Source organism: Ornithorhynchus anatinus, chromosome 9 (genome assembly GCF_004115215.2).
Source record: "Ornithorhynchus anatinus isolate Pmale09 chromosome 9, mOrnAna1.pri.v4, whole genome shotgun sequence".
Taxonomy (NCBI): domain Eukaryota; kingdom Metazoa; phylum Chordata; class Mammalia; order Monotremata; family Ornithorhynchidae; genus Ornithorhynchus; species Ornithorhynchus anatinus.
The window spans coordinates 34,225,893-34,245,705 of record NC_041736.1 but is presented as its reverse complement, the minus strand read 5'-3'; the positions used below and the strand labels follow the sequence as shown (position 1 = coordinate 34,245,705).

General features: G+C 45.7%; 1 protein-coding gene across 1 annotated transcript in view; it reads right to left on the bottom strand.

Moving 5' to 3' along the window:
* Positions 1 to 1,416: 1,416 nt before the first annotated feature.
* The window catches only part of MFSD2B (major facilitator superfamily domain containing 2B), a 59,876-nt gene continuing 41,479 nt past the window's right edge, over positions 1,417 to 19,813 (bottom strand). The window contains exons 10-14 of the mRNA XM_039913003.1: positions 17,366 to 17,446; positions 12,163 to 12,272; positions 4,686 to 4,829; positions 2,846 to 3,022; positions 1,417 to 2,126 (exon numbers count right to left, since the gene is read on the bottom strand). Coding sequence (XP_039768937.1) covers positions 2,066 to 2,126; positions 2,846 to 3,022; positions 4,686 to 4,829; positions 12,163 to 12,272; positions 17,366 to 17,446 — 573 coding nt within the window. The 3' untranslated portion in view covers positions 1,417 to 2,065. The remainder of the gene's footprint in view (positions 2,127 to 2,845; positions 3,023 to 4,685; positions 4,830 to 12,162; positions 12,273 to 17,365; positions 17,447 to 19,813) is intronic.

The following is a 19,813-nucleotide window of genomic DNA, read 5'->3' as shown; positions in this document are numbered from 1 at the left end:
ACCCCCATCTTTGATGGAGAAAACAGTCCGCTCCATCTAATTCACAGAACTGCGAGGTTTTGTTTGTTCCCGTCTGGGAGGATGCCAGGCTGGGCCCGGCAAGGGAGAGGGCAAACACTGAGAGTGGACCGGCGTGTCTGGAATTTGCTCATCCTTCACAGAGCTTTTAATGCTTGGCTAGGGGTGGGAGGGGCTTCCTCTCAGCCAGTCTAGGGCAAATTGATTGAGAGTTGACCCGCCCCAGAGGGGTAGTGTCAAGGCAGAGCTACTGAGCAGGTCACCTTTCTCCACATGTGCAGCAGTTTCTGATGCTTTCCAGGCCAAAGCAAGTGACCTTTTCATAGCTGACAACGGTTGTGAACATTGCTTTATTCCCCCACCAGCCCCTCTAGGGGCGTGGGTTGAGGAGCAGAGCATCTTTGAAGGCATCTGAGCGTTTCTGATCACGGAACAGCTCAGATGAACACATTGGCTGTCCACAGATTTGATCCCAGCAGACCCCCTGGATAAAAGGGAGGGTAGAAGTTTCAAAATGCCAAGTCCCTGGTTCGTTTAAACTGCTAGGGGACTCTGAAAGGGGTGTAGATGAGTGGGCATTGGTATTGAGTCTAAAACAAAGGTCTTAGATGTCTTCCTGCTTTTCTTTGTGTTCACGAATGCCTTTACTACCTGCTCCCCTCAAAAATGGGCCTCAGGGTTAACGTGAGGGATAAACCCTGCAGAATTCTGAAGTTGCACATCAGTTCCCACCTGGTGCTACGGATTCTCTAGATTGTAAGCTCCTTGTGAACGTACCTACCAACTGATATATTGTCCTCTCCCAAGGGCAGAGTACAGTGCTCTGAAGACAGTAAGTGCTCAATAAATGCCACTTATTGATTGATGTGATATTATGGCCTGTTGGTTTTCTTCTCTCCAGTCCCACGGGAAAGAATGGGAGGTTCAGAAGTCAGGATGGTTCCATATCGTGAAATGAAAGCACACTGTTCTGGGATTGGAGCAGCCAGCAATTGTTGCTTGGGAGAGTTTCCTGAGATAAATACGGATTTAAACCCCACTACAGTCCAGGGGGTTGAAGTAGAAGTAGTCACTCGCCCTGAACAGCACTGTTGTTAATAATAGTGTTGGGAAACATAGTAAGCATTTAACAAATGTGATAATAACAATAATGATATGGTGATAATAATAGTATTTAAGTGCTTATTACATGCCAAGCACTGAACTAAGCCCTGGGGTAAATACAAGATAATGATATCAGACACCATACCTTTTCCACAAGAGACTCGTGACAGGGGACGGAGAACAGGTATTTGCTCCCCATTTTATAGAAGAGGAAACTGAGGGACAAAGGAGGTAAGTGACTTGTCCAGGATCACGCAGCAAGCAAGCAGCAGAAGCGGGATTAGGACCCAGGTCCACTGACTTCCAGGCCTGTGGCTTTTTCACCAGACCAGGCTGCTTCTCTAACTGAGGCACTTCGTGAAGATGAGGTGAGGTTAAGCCAGTAGCAGAAAGGACCGAGAGTCCAGGCTCAGGGTAGGTTTCCTGTCTCTCCCTGGGCCCTCCTGCATGCCCATGAGGTTAATTACCTCTTTGGGCCTCAGGTTGAACCCCCGCTGCCTCCAAACTTGTCTAGAGTCCTAAATGATCAACTAAAAGACCATTATTCAGAATTTCTAGTCCCATTCCTTTAGCACATTTGGAAGGGCCCTCCAACCGCTCAATAGAAGCAATACCTGCCCCTTACTCCAATTGAGCAGTACCACTGAGGCAAGAGGGGTGAGGGGTGTCCCAGAAACACACTGTGCTCAGGTGGTAACTTGTACTGAACACTAAAAGAGTCTCGTTCAAACTTTCCCAAAAGAGAGGCGGTCAGCATCACAGTTTGCCAGAAGGGTTGGGGATCATGGGATTGATGCTCACTTTTGACCAGCTGCTGGTAGCTAAGTTTTCCTGCTCATGCCATCATCTCCGAGGGTGAGGACTGTGGGCAAAAGAGTTTGAGAAGCACCGTCTCTCTTTGGGCTTTGGCAAGAGAGTGAAAAGTCAGAAGTTTCTGGCTCTGTTATTGCGGGTCTTGGAGGACAAGATGGGTGTTGGTGTTCTCCAGTTCCCGCTCATTCTTTCTGCAGGAAGGAAAGCACTTGAAGGTGAACACATTCATGTAATAATTATGGCATTCGTTAAGCACTTACTATATGCTGAGCACTGTACTACGCTCTGGGGTAGGTACCTAATAATCAGGGTGGACACGGTTCCTGACCCACGTGAAGCTCACACTCTAAGTTTGAGGGAGTTAGGATTTAATCCCCGTTTTACAGATGAGGAAGATGAGGCACAGAGAAGTGAAGTGACTTGCCCAAGGTCACACAGCAGACAAGTGGCAGAGTCAGGATTAGAACCCAGGTCCTCTGGTTTCCAGGCCTGGGCTTATTCCCTTGGGCCATGCCACTTAATAATTGCGGTATTCATTATGTGCTCACTATGTGCCAGGCGCTGTCCTAAGCGCTGGGGTGGCTACAAGCAAATCGGGGTGGACACAGTCCCTGTTCCACGTGGGGCTCACAGTCTCAATCCCTGTTTTACAGATGAAATAACTAAGGCCCAGAGAAGTGAAGTGACTTTCCCAAGGTCACATGGCAGGCAAGTGGCGGAGCTGGCATTAGAACCTGTGACATTCTGACTTCCAGGTCTGTGCCCTATCTACTGTGCCATGCTATTTCCTCCTTTCTCCCCGAACCCCGTCCCCTCAAAGATCCATCTCCAGAGTTCTGTTCCCTGCCCCCTCCACCCCCGCCCCTTCCAATCAAAGTGAACGGTTGGCACCCACCGGGTAGCGACTCACCTCAACAAGTCCAGGTTTTGGGCTGACCATCTGCGCCGTTCTTCCGTGATCGGGTAGAAAATGAGTACGGACAAGCCTATGAGGATCATGAGAGTGGGAACGGCTCCAATCAGGACTTTGAGGGTGACCGCAACTTCCTGGGACTGCTTACACGCCCCCGAACGGTACCCAGCAAACCTACAATAGAAGAGAGGCTTTAATATATTTTCATTTGCATTCATTTCCCTGCCTTTTTTTAATTAAGCATTTACTGGACACTGTACTAAGCACTGGGGTAGAGTCAAGCAATTAGGTTGGACAAAGTCCATGTCCCACACTGGGTTCAGGATCTTAATCCCCATTTTACAGATAAGTAAGTGAGGCACCCAGAAGTGAAATGACTTGCTCAAGGTCACATTGTAGACAAGTGGCAGAGCCGGGATTAGAACTCAGGTCCTATGACTCCCAGGCCTGTGCTCTACCCACTAGACCATGCTGCTTCTCAACCAAATACAAGCCCAAACCTGACAGGAGGGTCTGGTGAACTCTGAGACAGCGATCATGTTTTCTACCTCCTCCTTACTCTCCCAAATGCTTAGTATGGGGATCTCACATCTCAGTCACTCAATAAATGCTGATGATCGATGTTCGAAGCCCTGCTAAAATTCCTCCTTCTTCAATAGGCCTTTCCTGATTAATTTCCATCTCCCAAGCCATATCAAGCCAATGGCCACCTCTCTGATTTTAGCTTTACAAGTCAGTAGTGGGCAGGGATTGTCAGTGTTCATTGCTGTACTGGTCTTTCCCAAGCACTTAGTACAGTGCTCTGCACCCAGAAAGTGATTAATAAATACAATTGAATGAAGGAATGAATGAAAGAATAGTCCCCCTGAAGAGACACTACAAGCCTGTTTCTAGACTGTTGTGTGCAGGGATTTTCTCTTTATTGCTGAATTGTACTTTCCAAGTGCTTAGTACAGTACTCTGCACACAGTAAGCGCACAATAAATACGATTGAGTGAATGAACTACAACTCTTATTAAAGTTTGAATAAAAGGCAAAGCTGACTAGATTTTTTTAAAGTTAAACTTGATAAGGGAAAGCTGATTTCACATTAACGATATGCCAGATAGTCACATATCTAAGAACTTGAAGAACATGGTCCAAGCATCTCAATCAATAGTATTTATTGAGCACTTACTGTGTGCAGAGCACTGTACTAAGGACTCGGGAGAGTACAGTAAAATGGAGTTGGTTAGATACAATCCCTACGTTCAAGGAGTTTGTAATCCAGTGGGTGACAGACATTAAAATAAATTATATACAGAGGAAACAGCAGAGTATAAGGATATGGACATTTAAGGGCTGTGGAAGTGAATATCCAAGTGCTTGGCGGGTACACACCCAAGGGCATAAATGACACAGTAAGGACCATGCAGAAGGGAGAGGTCTGACGTGGGATTTAAGACCTTATTTTGGGAAGGCTTCCTGGAGGAGAAGCGATTTTAGTAGAGCTTTGAAGAGGGGGAGAGCCTTAAGGCTTTGTCACAACCTTTCCTGAAAACTTTAGTTTGAAGATAGCACTAAATTTTATCTGCCCTGCAGGGTTACAGTTTTGATCCTTAAAAGACAAAATCTGAAGGGAATGCAGCCCTTCCTAACCTGAAGATGTTCGCAGAGGATTCTCCTCTACCTCAACCAATAACCTTCACAGAAACAAATGGCTCCTGATTCGGAAGTTACATGAGAGATGTCTAGTAGATCTATTTTCCATTTCCTGGGTTTGGTAACCAAGTTCATCCCTGTCCTCTTATCCCTTCCCCTTAACTATATGCCAGGAAAAAGCCCAAATTGCACTTACTCCAAACTCAGGGTAGAAATTCCCAACGCAAAGCCCCCAGACAGCTTGGTGAAGAAGACGTAAGAAGAGTAGAAGATGGTCTCCGGTCTCCTTATGTCAAGATTCTTGACTCTAAAGTCATCCACCACATCCGGCAGCATTGACCTTCAGAAGGGTGAGAAGAGAAGGAAAAAGATGTCTCAGCAGAAATTAAAGCCTCATTAAACAGATAATGTCATGTCCATTTTTCCTCCCCCCCAGACAAGCTCTTTTCCTATGGGGTGGATTTAGTGCCATTAATCACGCAGGCCAGAAGTCTGTGGTCTACGACCAATATTTAAATGAAATTAAAATAGAAAAGAATAACCAAGGAGCGTTTTCTGAGCAGACTCTGCACTCCGTGGGGGCCGTGGCTGGGATTAGATGGGCAATCCGACGCGGCAGAGCTCTGGGCCAAATATTTCTGATAACGTTAGCAAGCTAAGGCCCAGAGGCTTCAGGTTATTACCCAGCATGTCCTTAGCATTGCCCCCTTTCACTTATCTCTCATGGGATAAAGTGCAGCAATGCAGGGCAGAGTGTCAGTCACACCTCACTTTTTTTCTGCCATAGCGGTTTGCATGGATAGGATCTCACCATCAGTAATATAATTAATAACAATTATGGTACTTCTTAAGCCTTTACTATGTGCCCCGTACTGTACTAAGTGCTGGGTAGATAGGAGATAATCAGGTTGGTCACAATCCCTGTCCCACTTAGGGTTCACACTCTAAGTTGGAAGGAGTACTTACTGTTTGTTGGAAATGAAGGAGAGCTAGATATTGATATAATAATAATAATAATAATGTTGGTATTTGTTAAGCGCTTACTATGTGCAGAGCACTGTTCTAAGCTCTGGGGTAGACATAGGGGAATCAGGTTGTCCCACGTGGGGCTCACAGTATTAATCCCCATTTTACAGATGAGGGAACTGAGGCACAGAGAAGTTAAGTGACTTGCCCACAGTCACACAGCCGACAAGTGGCAGAGCTGGGTTTCGAACTCATGAGCCCTGACTCCAAAGCCCGTGCTCTTTCCACTGAGCCACGCTGCTTCTGATATACACACATTCATATTTGTAGTCTTGTGAGGTAGATAGGTCTGAACTCATCACGCAAATACTGGCATACAGATTGAGGAGAAGATATTTTTAAGGGCATATCAAAAAAGTGTCAAGGGAAATCATGGAGATTAGCCTATGAAAATATTCTCTTCAATGATGACTACAGCACTGAACATCTTTCCATTATATTCATTTTCAAATATCCTAATGGGGCAGAGGCAAATACTAAAACTCTGGGGAAGTGACTTGGCCATGGATATAGGGAGTCAGAGAGAAAAAGAGAAACTGAACTCCAAAAATACAGCATTCCCCTCAATGGCTGTTCCTTGAGCTAACAAATAAGTCAAATGAATTACTTGCCTCCCTATTCCCCTCTTGTCTTCCTCCCTCCTCCTTATTTCCTCCCACGGGAAATGTATGACAACGTCTCCCAGTTGTCTTGAATTTCTCAAGAACATAACGAGAGATTATTCTACAGGCCCGAGGGATATGGATCATCAGTAACCTTGTAGATACTGAATAAATTGCCCCCATTCTCGCTTCTCTCCTCCCCGCCTTCCACCCTATCTTCTCTCTATAAACTCATAGCTTTGTTCTAGCGCTAGTCCATAGGATGTTCTGAAAATGGGAAGCAGCACATCATAGTGAATAGAGCCCGGGCCTGGGAGTCAAAAGGTCATGGGTTCTAATCCTGGCTCCACCACGTGTCTGCTGTGTGACCTTGGGCAAATCACTTCACTTCTCTGGGCCTCATGTGTAAAATGGGGATTGAGACCATGAGTCCCACAAGGGACAGGGACTGTGTCCAGCCCTATTTACTTATATCCACCCCAGCAGTTAGTACAGTGCCTGGCACATAGTAAGCACTTAACAAATATTATAATTATTATTATTTAGTAAGGCCTTTTAGGCAAGGTCTTTCTGCAGCTAACCAGTCTCTAGTGGGACTGAAAGATCTATTCCACAAGGTCGGTGGGTTGGGAAACGTACTCTCTGATTGTATTTACCAGGTTCCTTTCTTTCACCAGTCCAAGCTTGTAAATAACTGCCTAATTTACTCTGAGCCCCCTTTGTGTTTGTGTCATTTGGACCCACGTGGGTTAGTGTGGCAGATGGTAATCTTGGCTCTGAGTTTACGCACATAAACATGCAGAGGGAAGGTCTGAGTGTTTATGGATGTGGGGTTGGGGACCGGATATTTCTAGTCTAAATATAAAAGGGCCAAGGACAGTTATCCCTTAAATAAATGAAAATGAACCCCAACCTCTTGGGTCAGGAAACTCTAATTTGCTCCGTCCACAGGGAGGTGGGGAGAGGGAATAAAGAAGAGCTAGAGCTAAGAAGGTGGGGAAGGAGGGGGCGAGAAATAGGAAAGCATCTGTTCTACAAGAATACACCCAGCACGTCATGGTACGGGTGCATTTCCCTCCAGTGGGTCCTTAAGATAACTATGAAATTGCTTTCCTATTAGACTCTGGCCCAGGTGTAACTTTTTTTATTCTTTACCAAAGGTACAGGGTGTTTCATTTTGTGAAGGAGGATTCAGGGTTGCAGCCATTGGAGGCTGGGATGCTCACTCGGCAATTGAAGGTCTTATCACAAATTGGAACACTGTTAGAGAAGGGTGCTTAGGACACTATAGAGTCTTTTCTCCCATTGTTGCAGGGGGATTTACCACCCTAATCCCTATTAGTGTTAATGGGAATTTCCAAAGTGAGCAAAGCCTCCTCTATTATTATTCAGTATTAGGCAAAGATTTGTGGCTCTTAGGCCTGTAAAGTGGTTTTTTTGTGCCCTTTTTGCTGTGACACAATTCTTTCTGGGAAATGAAAAAGGGATGACTTCTTTGACCAAGAAAGCATCAAGACATAATTCAGAGAAGTTGCATGTCCCATACATGCTCAATGTTTAGTGTTCTCTGCAGTTGACCCTTAAGGATTTCCCTATCTACTGTCACTCTCGATTATAAATGCAAAGAAGAATTTGATAGAGAGTCGTATGGTTTGGGTCAAGGTTGGTTCCCTATTAGCACAGATAATAATAATAATTGTGGTGTTTATTTAAGCGCTTACTATGTGCCAGGCACGGTACTAAATGCTGGGGTGGATACAAGTAAATTGGGTTGGACACAGTCCCTGTCCCATGTGGGCCTCCTGGTCTCAATCCCCATTTGCAGATGAGGTAACTGAGGGCCCAGAGAAGTAAAGTGACTTGTCCAAGCCTAGGGAGCAACTAAGAACCAGAGCTCAAGCTGAAGGATCAAGGTTCTTCATCTTGAATTCTAGTCTTTAAATTGGCTCATCCCAAGAGCGAGGTGAAATTTACTGACTTGGTTAATCATCATAAATCAGCATTCTAGGCCCATTTCCAGATTCTTCTCTCCTCCTCCCCCCGCTAGTCCAACTTGCTTCCTCATGTTCACCATTCATCCTAGACTTTTTTTTAAATGGTATTTGTTAAATGCTGAGTATGTGCCAGGTATTCCTCTAAGCACTGCGGTATATACAAGATAATCAGGTTGGACACAGTTCATGTTCCACTTGAGGCTCACAGTCTCAATCTCCATTTTACAGATGAGGTCACTGAAGCACAGATAATGTGAGTTGCCCAAGGTCCCATAACAGACGAGTGGAGGAGACTGGGACTCCTAGGCCCGTGTTTGTCCTAGTGAACACTCTATAACCTTGTATCTACCCCAGTGCTTGGCACATAGTAAGCACTTAACAAATCATCATCATCGTCAACAACAGTGCTTTGCTAAGAGCCTGCTTGTATCGGAGGTTTCAAGCGTTTAGCTCAGTATAGAATCCCCCTAGTTTGATATGCCCTCTACCTGGAGGTATCTGTTGGAGTTGAATTGTCTTTTTCTATCCTTTAACTGCCCTGCAATTCACATATCCCAGTAAGCAAAGACAATAGCTAATAGTAATAATTGTGGTATCTGTTAAGTGCATACCTTATATCAGTCTCTGTACTAAGCGCTGGGGTAGATACAAGGTAATCGGATTGGACATAGTCCCTGTCCCACATGAGGCTCACAGTCTTAATCTCCATTTTACAAATGAGGTAACTGAGGCACAGAGAAATTAAGTGACTTGCCCAAGATCCCACAGAAGACAGGTGCCAGAACAAGGATTAGAATCCAGGTCCTTCTGACTCCCAGGCCCATGCTCTATCCATTGTGCCACACTGCTTCCTTAACTACATACATATATCCATACGTATCCATCACCCACATTTATTGAGCACTTTGTGCATAGCACTGTACTAAGTGTTTGGGAGAGTACAATATAACACTACCTAGACACATTCCCTGCCCACAACGAGTTTACAGTCTTGAGTGCTTGCTGTGGGCAGAGCATTGTACTGAGCACTTGGGAGAGTAGAACAGAGTTGAAAGACCTGTCCCCCACCCACAAAGGGCTTATGGATATTGCCCCTTTCACTTGTTCGACACAAAGTGTCCCATTACTGGTATGTCTCTTAGGCAGAGGAAGCCAGTAGCTTGGGCAGGAGACACTAGGCCAAAGTCTCAAGGAACAAATACTACAGAATGCCTAAGTAATGAGATTTACTATTACATCACCTAGAGCTTGGTGATTTTTAAATTATATTTGCAACCCACATCAGCCATCCTATTAAGGTGGCCTATTCACAGCCCCGAAGGTAATGTTTGTAGCGCTGCTATTCTCAAGTCACAGTTGAGGCCCAGAAAAATTGCTGTAGGACCCACAACACACAGCAGCATGGCTATGGAGAAGCTGTTCTTAGGTCCCACTGAGTGACCCTTCGATTCATCCCTGAAGGAAGGAATTTATCCCTGCCACGTAATTACCAGCTGGCTATTCCTAAAGCTGACTTAGTCTGTGAGCCATTTGTTTGTTAACAGCATCTCAGGAATCAAGGAGGGAAAAGGGGCCAGAAGCTCCCGCCTGGGGCTGTGAGGGGGCCGAGGAAGTCGAGCTGAAGAGAAATGTTAACCATCTGGTTTGGTCCGGAGACCTGAGGCTTTGGATGCTTTGGGTGGCAACCCTTGCCAGAGGCCTACTGGGTGCATGATTTGAAACCTAGGATCGGGTGAGCTTCAAGAAGAAGAAGTGGCAGCTCTCCAGCGGGCAGGGAGAGAGAGAGACACACATTCTTCCTTCCTCACCATTTCAGCTGCCAAGGCCAATGGGGAGACCATTTGGATGGGAGACTCCCGGGATTGATTATTGCCACGTGGAAGGCAGAACACAATGGAAACCTCTTGATTTGGCAGGATGGTTGAGGGGGATGGAGGTGGAGGGAGGCGTGGTGGTGGGGAAGGCGGGGGGTCTTGCTTCGGGAAGCTGGGAACACAGGGGTCCAGGTGAGCCTAGAAACCGGGCATGGTGCCAGTGGGCAGGAAGCCATGTGGAGAGTGAAGAGGATTTTTCCCACCTTTCCCAACCCCCTTAAGCAGTCACTGCTGGAGAACTGGGAAGCCTTTCCTTTGGTTCTGTCAGCTTGCTTTTCGGTCTGATGCTGGGGAGAAGGAGTTGGAAATGGTTCCTACATGGGCGTTAGGGAAGCAAAGCAGGACTGAGTTTTTTCTCCATCCTAACAGAGTCCAGACTAAGATACCAGACCTCTCTATGGTTATCAGAGGAATTGTCAGAAAAGAGAATGTGAGAGATTTCAACTTTTCCCAAGCAAGAGATGTCTTTTTCCTTTTTTTTTTTTTTTTAAAGTTAGAGGGAAGGGCGTAAGCGCACTTCATAAAGAAATGTTGGGCATTAGCCTGTTTTATGGACTTCATTTTCAAGCCCTGTCCAGCCGCATCTTAACCTGCAGGCTGCTGGGCTGCATACCGGGTTATTTTAAATGAATTTGATTCTGTTCGGTCCAGCCCGAGTTCCGTGCAATATCAGTATTAGGTCACAGATTAAAAGACATCACTGTGGGCCCTCAAACTGCTATTGTTAACAATGAAAATAACAAAATGAGCATTGATGTCTTTAAAGCTTTGCATTCTCAGACCTCCGAGGACTCCAACTAGCTTTGGGGAATTGAGAAGCAGTCAATCGATCTATCAGTTTGTACTTACTGAGCTCTTACTGTGTGCAGAGCATTCTACTAAGCACCCGGGAAAATACAGTATAACAGAGTTGGTAGACACTTTTCCTGCCCTCAAGGAGTTTACAGTCTAGAGGAGAACTGAACGTCAATAATATTTACAAAAGATTTTAGATCACCGCTTAATAGGTGGGGAAGTGATTTATTAATAAATTCTATAATTTATTTTAATGTCCATCTCCCCCACTAGATGTAAGCTCCTACAGGGGAGGGAATGTGTCTATTGTATCCCGGCTCTGCCACTTGTCTGCCGTGTGGCCTTGGGCAAGTCACTTTGCTTCTCTGTGCCTCAGTTATCTCATCTGTAAAAGGGGGATTAAGACCATAAGCCCCAAATGGAATGGGGACTGTGTCCAACCTGATTTGCCCATAACCAGAGAAGCAGCATGGCTTAGTGGAAAGAGCACGGGCTTGGGAGCCAGAGGACACAGGTTCTAATCCTGGCTCTGCCACTTGTCTGCTTTGTGACTTTGGGCAAGCCACTTAACTTCTCTGTGCCTCAGTTACCTCAACTGTAAAATGGGGATTAAGACTGTGAGCCCCATGTGGGAGAAGCTGGTTACCTTGTTTCTAGCCCAGCGATTAAAAGAGTGCTTGGTACATAGCTTGGCACTTAACAAATACCATAATTATTATTATCCACCCCAGTGCTTAGTACAGTGCCTGGCACATGGTAAGCACTTAAATACCACAGTTGTTATTATTATTATTATTACCGACTCTTTTGTATTGTATTCTCCCAAGTGATAAGTACAGTACTCTGCACATAGTAAGCGCTCACTCAATATCAATTGATTGATCGAAGTAAGGGTGTTTACAGATTCATCTCTTTTAAAAGGTGCACTTCTCATTAAACACTAGGAAAAGAACTGCATACTGCAAAAAACTCTTTTCTAAACCCGGTCCTGCCACCTACTTTACAATGGAAAACAGAGCTCGTTGTTGTCATCTGAAACTAAAAGGACCTTATGAATGTTGAGATTATTACATTTCTCAAATGCATGTTCATGAGACCCTAAAATCCACTCCTGGTTTTTTCCTCAAATGAACTTTTGCCTAAAAAAAGGACACATCCAGAAAAAAAAAATTACAAAACACCCTGCAGCAGTCAAATGTTGAATAAACCACCACAAGCCTCTTATAACAAAAGGCAGTTTCTGTGTTGCTTGAGGCCACAGAAGAAGGCAGTAGCAGGATTTGCAGAGAGAACTCGGGAGACCTGACTTGTTGTCCATCCCCCTGAGCAGGAGGCCTATTAAGTTTCTGGCGTATGTGCCCGCCCACGGCAAACCTTCCTACCATGGCAACAGCAGAGATGCCGAGATGCTCACTCCAGACATAAATGCTACGACATAAGCCACGGCCAGATGGGGTACAATAACCAGCAGGACTGCAAAGGGCACCATGCACTACAAAAGACAGAGAGAGAGACAGAAATAAATTAGTGCCGCCTTTTGTTTGCAAAACAGAGCGCCCTGATTACTCTGAGAAATGACCACAAGTGATCCCTTTGGGAGTCCTGGAAAAGAGCCCAGTAAACAAATCAATCAATCAGTGGTATTTATTCAGCATTTACTGTGTGCACGGCACCGTACTAAGCACTCGGGAGAGTACAAGAGCATTGGTAGACGCTTCTGGGCCCTTAAGGAGATTCTAGTTTAGAGTCCCGTTATGCCTCACAGGGGATCCCATTTAATAATAATGGCATTTGTTAAGCACATACTATGTGGCAGGATTTGTTAGGGAGGGTTACCAGAGATAGGAAATGGACCATCAGGTATAATGAGAACCCAATATAAGCTTGAGGGTGGGAGGGGCTTCTCCACATTTCTGCCTCAGAACTCAGCATCCACCACGGAGCCATAGGTACAACACTTCTTTATTCGGGACTTTGGTGTAAATTTGCCCCTCCCGGTTTTCTCGCTTCCTTTAATGATGATGATAATAATAGTATTGTTAAGCGCTTACTATGTGTCAAGCACTGTTCTAGACACTGGGGTAGATACAATCCAATCAGGTTGGACACAGTCCCTGTCTCATCTGGGGGCTCACAATCTTAACCCCCTCTGTATAGATAACTGAGGGCCAGGGGAGTGAAGTGACTTGCTCAAGGTCACAAACGGCAGATCCGGAATTAGAACTCAGGTCCTTCTGATTTCCAGGCCCTGGGCTCTATTCACTAGGTAATAATAATAATGGGATTTGTTAAGCACTTACTATGTTCCAGGCACTGTACTGAGTGCTGCGGTGGATACAAGCAAATCAGGTTGGACACAGACCCTAGCCCACGTGGGGCTCACAGTCTCAATCCCCATTTCTAGATGAGGTAACTGAGGCCCAGAGAAATGAAGTGACTTGCCGAAGGTCACACAGCAGACACATGGCGGAGCCAGCATTAGAACCTATGTCCTTCTGACTTCCAGACCCGTGCCCTATCCTCTAGGCCATGCTGCTTCCCAGTAAAGTAGGGAAGTAGGTGTCAAGCTGATGTATGCACTGTAGGTCCCTTGTCTAATGGCATGGAGGAGGGTCACTGAGAAGGGACACGGAGAACTCAGGCCTCCTACAAAATCATCCTAGATGTCACTCCGCTTAAGCCAAATGGTATTACTGAAGGGCTCCGTTTCACATTATATGAGTTTTTCTCCGGAGCTGTAGAGAGACAGATGTTAAGCCACTTATCTTCTCTGTGCTTCAGTTACCTCATCTGTAAAATGGGGACTAAGAATGTGAGCCCCTCCAGGGACAACCTGATAATCTTCTATCTCTTCCAGTGCTTAGAACAGTGCTTGGCACTTAGTAAGTGCTTAACAAATATCTTCATTGTTATTATTATTAATTGGTTGGCTGCACACAATCAATATGTGTATATATGTATATGTGTGTGTGCATTGCATATATACATTTATAGATATATATTCTTTATCCTCAGCTCATTCTCCCTTCTACTTAGTGTATGCACTTGGATCTGTGACCTTGGACATTTAATATTCACCCCACCCCCAACCCCATAGCACTTAGGTACATATCTTTAAATTATTTTTTATTATAAATTACTTATTTATTAATAATACTGCCTGTCTCCCCCTCTAGACTGTAAGCTCACTATGGGCATTATGGACAGGGAACCTGTCTGTTAATTCTGTTGAATACTCTCCCAAGCACTTAGAACAGTGCTCTGCACATAGTAAGTACTCAACAAATACCATTGACTGATTGACTGACAGGGACTCTGTCCCACCTGTTTATCTTCTATCTACCCCAGTGCTTGGTTGAGTATCCGGTCCATAGTAAGCGCTTAACAAGTATCGTAAATTTTTTTAAAAAAAGATAATGCTGCAGACACTGGGCAAGATCCTAACCATGTTGTACCGATCCTCTGGTGAACCAGGTTTGGTGAGGCAGGTCATTATTAGGACTCCCTTTCCAGCCCTGCCCCGTTTGGAGCAAGTAGTGTACCCCTAAATAGGGCTTCCCAAACATTTTGGGGGTTGCTGTGCTCTGCTCAATAAATACCATTGCTTGACCGCCTCCTTATATAAGACTTTGTTTAGGGTAAGGAGATGAGATGCTAGGGCCGGGGAATAAGTCCAAGAGATTTATACTTCCAAGTGTAAGCTCGGAAACAGCTGAATCGCTGTCAGAAAAAAATCAGTGACAAATTGCACAACAAAGAAGGTGCATAGTAGATTCAGGAGCAAAGTCCTGGCCCTTTCATCATCCCCAAAGAATAGTTTCCCAGAGCCAAGGGGACAAATGAATTTCCCAACAATTAATGCAGTGTTTTACTTAGGCCTCTTTCTTATCCCCAATTATTCTTTTTTAAAATGGTATTTGTTAAGCGCTTATTATGTGCCGGGCACAGTTCTAAGCGCTGGGGTAGATACAAGCTGATCAGTTTGGACATAGTCCACGTCGCACATGGGGCTCAGTCTTAATCCCCATTTTCTAGATGAGGTGACTGAGGCCTGGAGAAGTGAAATGCCTTGCCCAAAGTCACGCAGCAGACAAGTGGCAAAGGCAGGATTAGAATCCAGGTCCTTCTGGCTCCCAGGCTCGCGTTCTACCCACTAGGCCACACTGCTCCTCTCCTCCTCCTCTTTCCTCTGGGGAATCCAAAAGAAGAAAACGGAAACCCGTTCAATATGATTCCTCGTAGAGGTGGAGCGGGGTCTTTGACAGTTCAAGTGAAGTGGTAGCCGCACCTTCCCTCTATTTGGCAAATTTTGCTCTTTTACAAGTAATACTAGTAAGAAATAATTTTTAAGGAGTGTTTAGAAGACTGCAAGATATTCCTGGGCAACATCCAGTTGGAGAAATATAATTTCCCAGAAGAATAAGAGGTCTCAAAAAGAAACCCTTCAAAATTTGTTTCTGGAGACTACCACAGTTACGCCTCCCTCTTCGAGGGCCTCAGCACCCCAACATCCCTCTTCCCACCCCACGGGTGTCCAACCAGGGCCAGCAAAGAAAGGGGCCAAACTGCAGGCTCAGTGGAAGGCTTGCTTGGAGGAGACCATGATTTCACCACAAGAGAGCACTCTAGCAATGGTGAAAAAACAACACACCAGCTTTCGGGCAACCATTTCCACCCGGTGTTTGAGCCTGCTTCCAAAGCTCCAACTCCAGGAGTCATCACACAATCAGAGGCGCCGTTCCAATTTTTAAAAAACGGTAACAGTTTGTCAAAACGCAATGGCATGCAAAGAGTAGACTTTCCTTTGAAGACCAAATCTAAGGCCAATACCAGCTGAGCCCAAATGGGCCCTTTTCCTTTTAACTGACGGTCTGCTAAAGGACAAGAGAAAAAAAAAAAGAAGCTCCCTTGTGGTGCATTTCAAAACAACGAGCAGAACAGACACTTTAAGGTTTCTGCCCTTTGCAAATCAATTAGGAACCCGGAGCTGCCAGATGCTGTTGGGGGAAGGGGGGGGGGTGTCCGGATGTCAGGCCAGAGGAAAATCAGTCGCATCACCCGTTCCCTTTCCCCAGCCCCTCCGGCATACATTTCCTCCTCTGCGCCTCGGTTCTCTGTGAGCCGGGTGGAGGGTCAGGTACTTATAAGAGAGCATTCCACGAGGAAAGCTAAGTCGACAGCCACGGAAGGGGGCTCAGACAAGCTGGAGTCGCAGCAAGCCTCGGGGATGCCCAGTTGGGCGCTGAGCGGCTCTCGTCCAAGAAACCAGAGAGCGGTGCTTTCCGGGCACAGGCCGAGAGGTCAGGCCCGCTTTCCCCAGGGCTCTCCTCTCCCTAAAAGGCCATGGAGCCATCCTCTTTCATCAGAATGCCAATCAGGGGCACCGAGGGGCAGTCTAGGAAACCTGCAGCCACCATTACAGAAGCAGCATGGCGTAGTGGATAGAGCATGGGCCTGGGAAACGGAAGGTCGGGGGTTCTAATTCCCGCTCCACCACTTGTCTGCTGTGTGACCTTGGGCAAGTCGCCTCACTTCTCTAGGTCTCAGTTCTCTCCTCTGTAAAATGGGGATTGAGACTGTGAGCCTCACATGGGATGGAGACTGTGTCCAACCCAGTTTGGTTGTATCCACCCCAGTGCTTAGCGCAGTGCCTGGCACATAGTAAACACTTAACAAATGCCACAGTTATTATTAGTCTGAGCCCTCTAACTCAGGTCCAGGGTCCCACAGTTTGTTAGCCCCGCAACGGGCAGGGACCTTGTCCAATTCCCACTGGCTACCTCCCAAGAGGAGCAAGGAGCAGGAAAGATAAGTCTTTAAAAAAGAGGTAAACCAGACACTCCAACAGTAACTGGTCAAGAGCGTTCTTTCCACCACCGGTGGCCAAGCCTCTGGGAACCTGAAACAGGTGACCTCTGTCCTCTCCCTCTCCTGATCATCTTGGCAGTCATGAGAAGATTTGGGTTTGCCCATTACCCTGCTTGTTCGTTCTTTTTTTTTAAAATGGCATTAAGTGCTTACTACATGCCAAGCATTATACTACTTACAATGGATAGATCATGGGCCTGGGTGTCAGAAGGTCACGGGTTCTAATCTGCCACTTCTCTGCTATATGGCCTTGGGCAAGCCACTTAACTTCTCTGTGCCTCAGTTACCTCATGTGTAAAATGGAGATTAAGACCATGAGCCCCAAGAGGGACTGGACCTGGGTCCAACCTGATTTGCTTATATCCACTCCAGCACTTGGTAAAGTACCTGGTACATAGTAAGCACTTAACAAATACTACAATTATTATCATTATTATTATTACAAGCTTATCCCCGATTATTATTTTTTAATGGTATTTGTTCAGCTCTTACTATGTGCCAGGCACCATTCTAAGTGCTGGGGTCAATACAAGGTTATCAGGTTGGACACAGTCCCTGCGCCAAAGAAGGCTCACCATCTTAATCCCCATTTTACAGATGAGGTAACTGAGGCACAGAGCCATGGCCTGACAGCGGCAGGGGAAGCATGTACCTTGATGCTAATTAAGACATCAGGTTGGGGGCCTGTGCCCGAATCCCTCTGAATTATTCACTTACGGAAATTCCACAGGCCGCGGTTTTCTTGCCAAATTTCTGCAGAAACCATTCCCAAAACGGAGTGCTTAGCACGGCTGATACCTGGAAAGGACAGGAGAGTGCCACAGTGAGCTGGAGGGAAAATGACAGGTTTCTTCTCGAAGAAACAACATTTGAGAGTGATGATCGAGCTATTTCACCCATCTCCAGAATCACACATGTCCACACTCTTTACGGTGAACTCCTGGCTCTAGGGCCCTCTCTCTGTCATTCCCATTATAGAGAGGTAAACCTGCTGTGTGACCATGGGCAAGTCACTTAACTTTTCTGGACCTCCATTTCCTCAGCTGTAAATGGGAATATGTACCTGGTTCTCTCTCCCCTTCACAGGTTGTGAGCCCCATGTGGGAATAGGGACTGAATCTGATCTGATTGCATTGTCACCTCCAGTACTTAGTACAATCAATTAGTGGCATTTATTGAGTGCTTACTGTGTGCAGAGCACTGTACTAAGCTCCTGGGAAAGGACAATAAAACAGAGTCGGTAGATGTGACCTTTGTCCACGAGGAGCTTGTAGGGGGAGATGAACGTTAAAATAAATTAGAAATAGAATTAGAAATAGATTAGAAATAGAAATACACCTGTAGAGTAGAAGAATGTTTACATTAGTATTTGGGACTGGATATCGGTTAATGCAGAGCGGAAGGAGGCTAGCTAGAGGAAGGCCTCATAGAGGAGATGGGATTTTAGGAGGATTTCCACACAGAAAGTGCTTAACAAAGACCAAAATCATTAGTAGCAGTCAGTCAGTCAACTGTGTATTTATTGAGCACTTACTGTGTGCAGAGCACTATACTAAGCACTTAGGAGAGGATGACAAAACAATATGAGACACATTCCCTGCCCACAACGAGCTGACAGCAAGAGGTTCCTTAGCGTCGTGACTCGGAAGGCTACTGCTCTAATCACTGCTGGAACTGCCCCATGCCCTACTCAAGGCAGTGAGGCTACTCAGTGCAGGAGCAGGCCCGGTACCTCTAGAACATTCCCCTCCTTTCTTTCCCTTCTTTTGCAGGAGAGGCTCAGAATCATCTACAATAACAGATCAATAAAACCTATTAGGTCATCTTGTCCCTCTCTCTGGGGTGAGTGAGGGATTGTTCCCTTCCATGTACAGTCAATTACCTGGCAGGTTTTAAATGACTCGAGCAAAAGAGCTTTCACCGCTTCCCCTGAGAGACTCCTTTGCACAAAGAGATCTTCTCTGCTTGAATGTTTACTTTTTTCCGATTGTCAGGGCCTGTTCTTCTGGGATCAGATACATCCCCTTATTTCTTACTCCACATTCCCCGGACCACTCTGCTATGGCCACCGCCTTCTTGATGCTCTCCCTTTTTCTCCAGTAGCAGCATGGTCTAGTGTAAAGAGCCCAGGCCCGAGAGTCAGAGGACCTGGGTTCTAATCCTGGCTCTGCCACGTATCTGCTGTGTGATCTTGAACAAGTTACTTAACCTCTTTGGGCCTCAGTTTCCACAGCTGTAAAATGGGGATTGAATGCTTGGTCTCCCTCCTAGTTAGACTGTGAGCCCCATCTAGGACAGGAACTCTGTCTGACCTGATTAACCTGTGTCTACCCCAGCACTTACTGCTTGACACAAAGAAGTGCTTCAGAAATACCAGAGTAATAATAATGATAATTAGAGACTAATAATTATAATCATAACTAGAGGCATGTAATGTGCAGACTCTCATTATGCAATCATGACAAACTGGAGGTGCTGGAAGGCAGGGGCTTTAACACTATTTATTATACTGTACTCTCCCAAGCGCTTAGTACAGTGCCCTGCACACAGTAATCGCTCAATAAATGTGACTGAATGAATGAACTTTGGGAAAGGCAAGCTTTCAGGAATGTGATAGGATTCAATACAATTCAATTGTATTTATTTATTCATTCAATACTATTTATTGAGCCTTTAGAGCACTGTACTAGCCGTGGGGTAGATAGAAGCTCTCCAGGTTGGACACATTACCTGGGAGATTAGATTGTATTAATACAATTAATAAGTAATAAGCTTGTATTAATGTGGTAGCAGTTTGGATGGAGAGGAAAGGGCAGATTTACCTCATCTGTAAAATGGGGATTAAGACTGGGAAGCCCATATGGGACATGGACTGTAAGCCCGTCAAAGGGCAGGGACTGTGTCTGTTACCGATTTGTTCATTAATAATAATAATGTTGGTATTTATTAAGCGCTTACTATGTGCAGAGCACTGTTCTAAGTGCTGGGGTAGATACAAGGTAATCAGGTTGTCCCACGTGAGGCTCACAGTTAATCCCCATCTTACAGATGAGGTAACTGAGGCACCGAGAAGTGAAGTGACTTGCCCACAGTCACACAACTGACAAGTGGCAGAGCTGGGATTCGAACCCATGACCTCTGACTCCAAAGCCCGTGCTCTTTCCA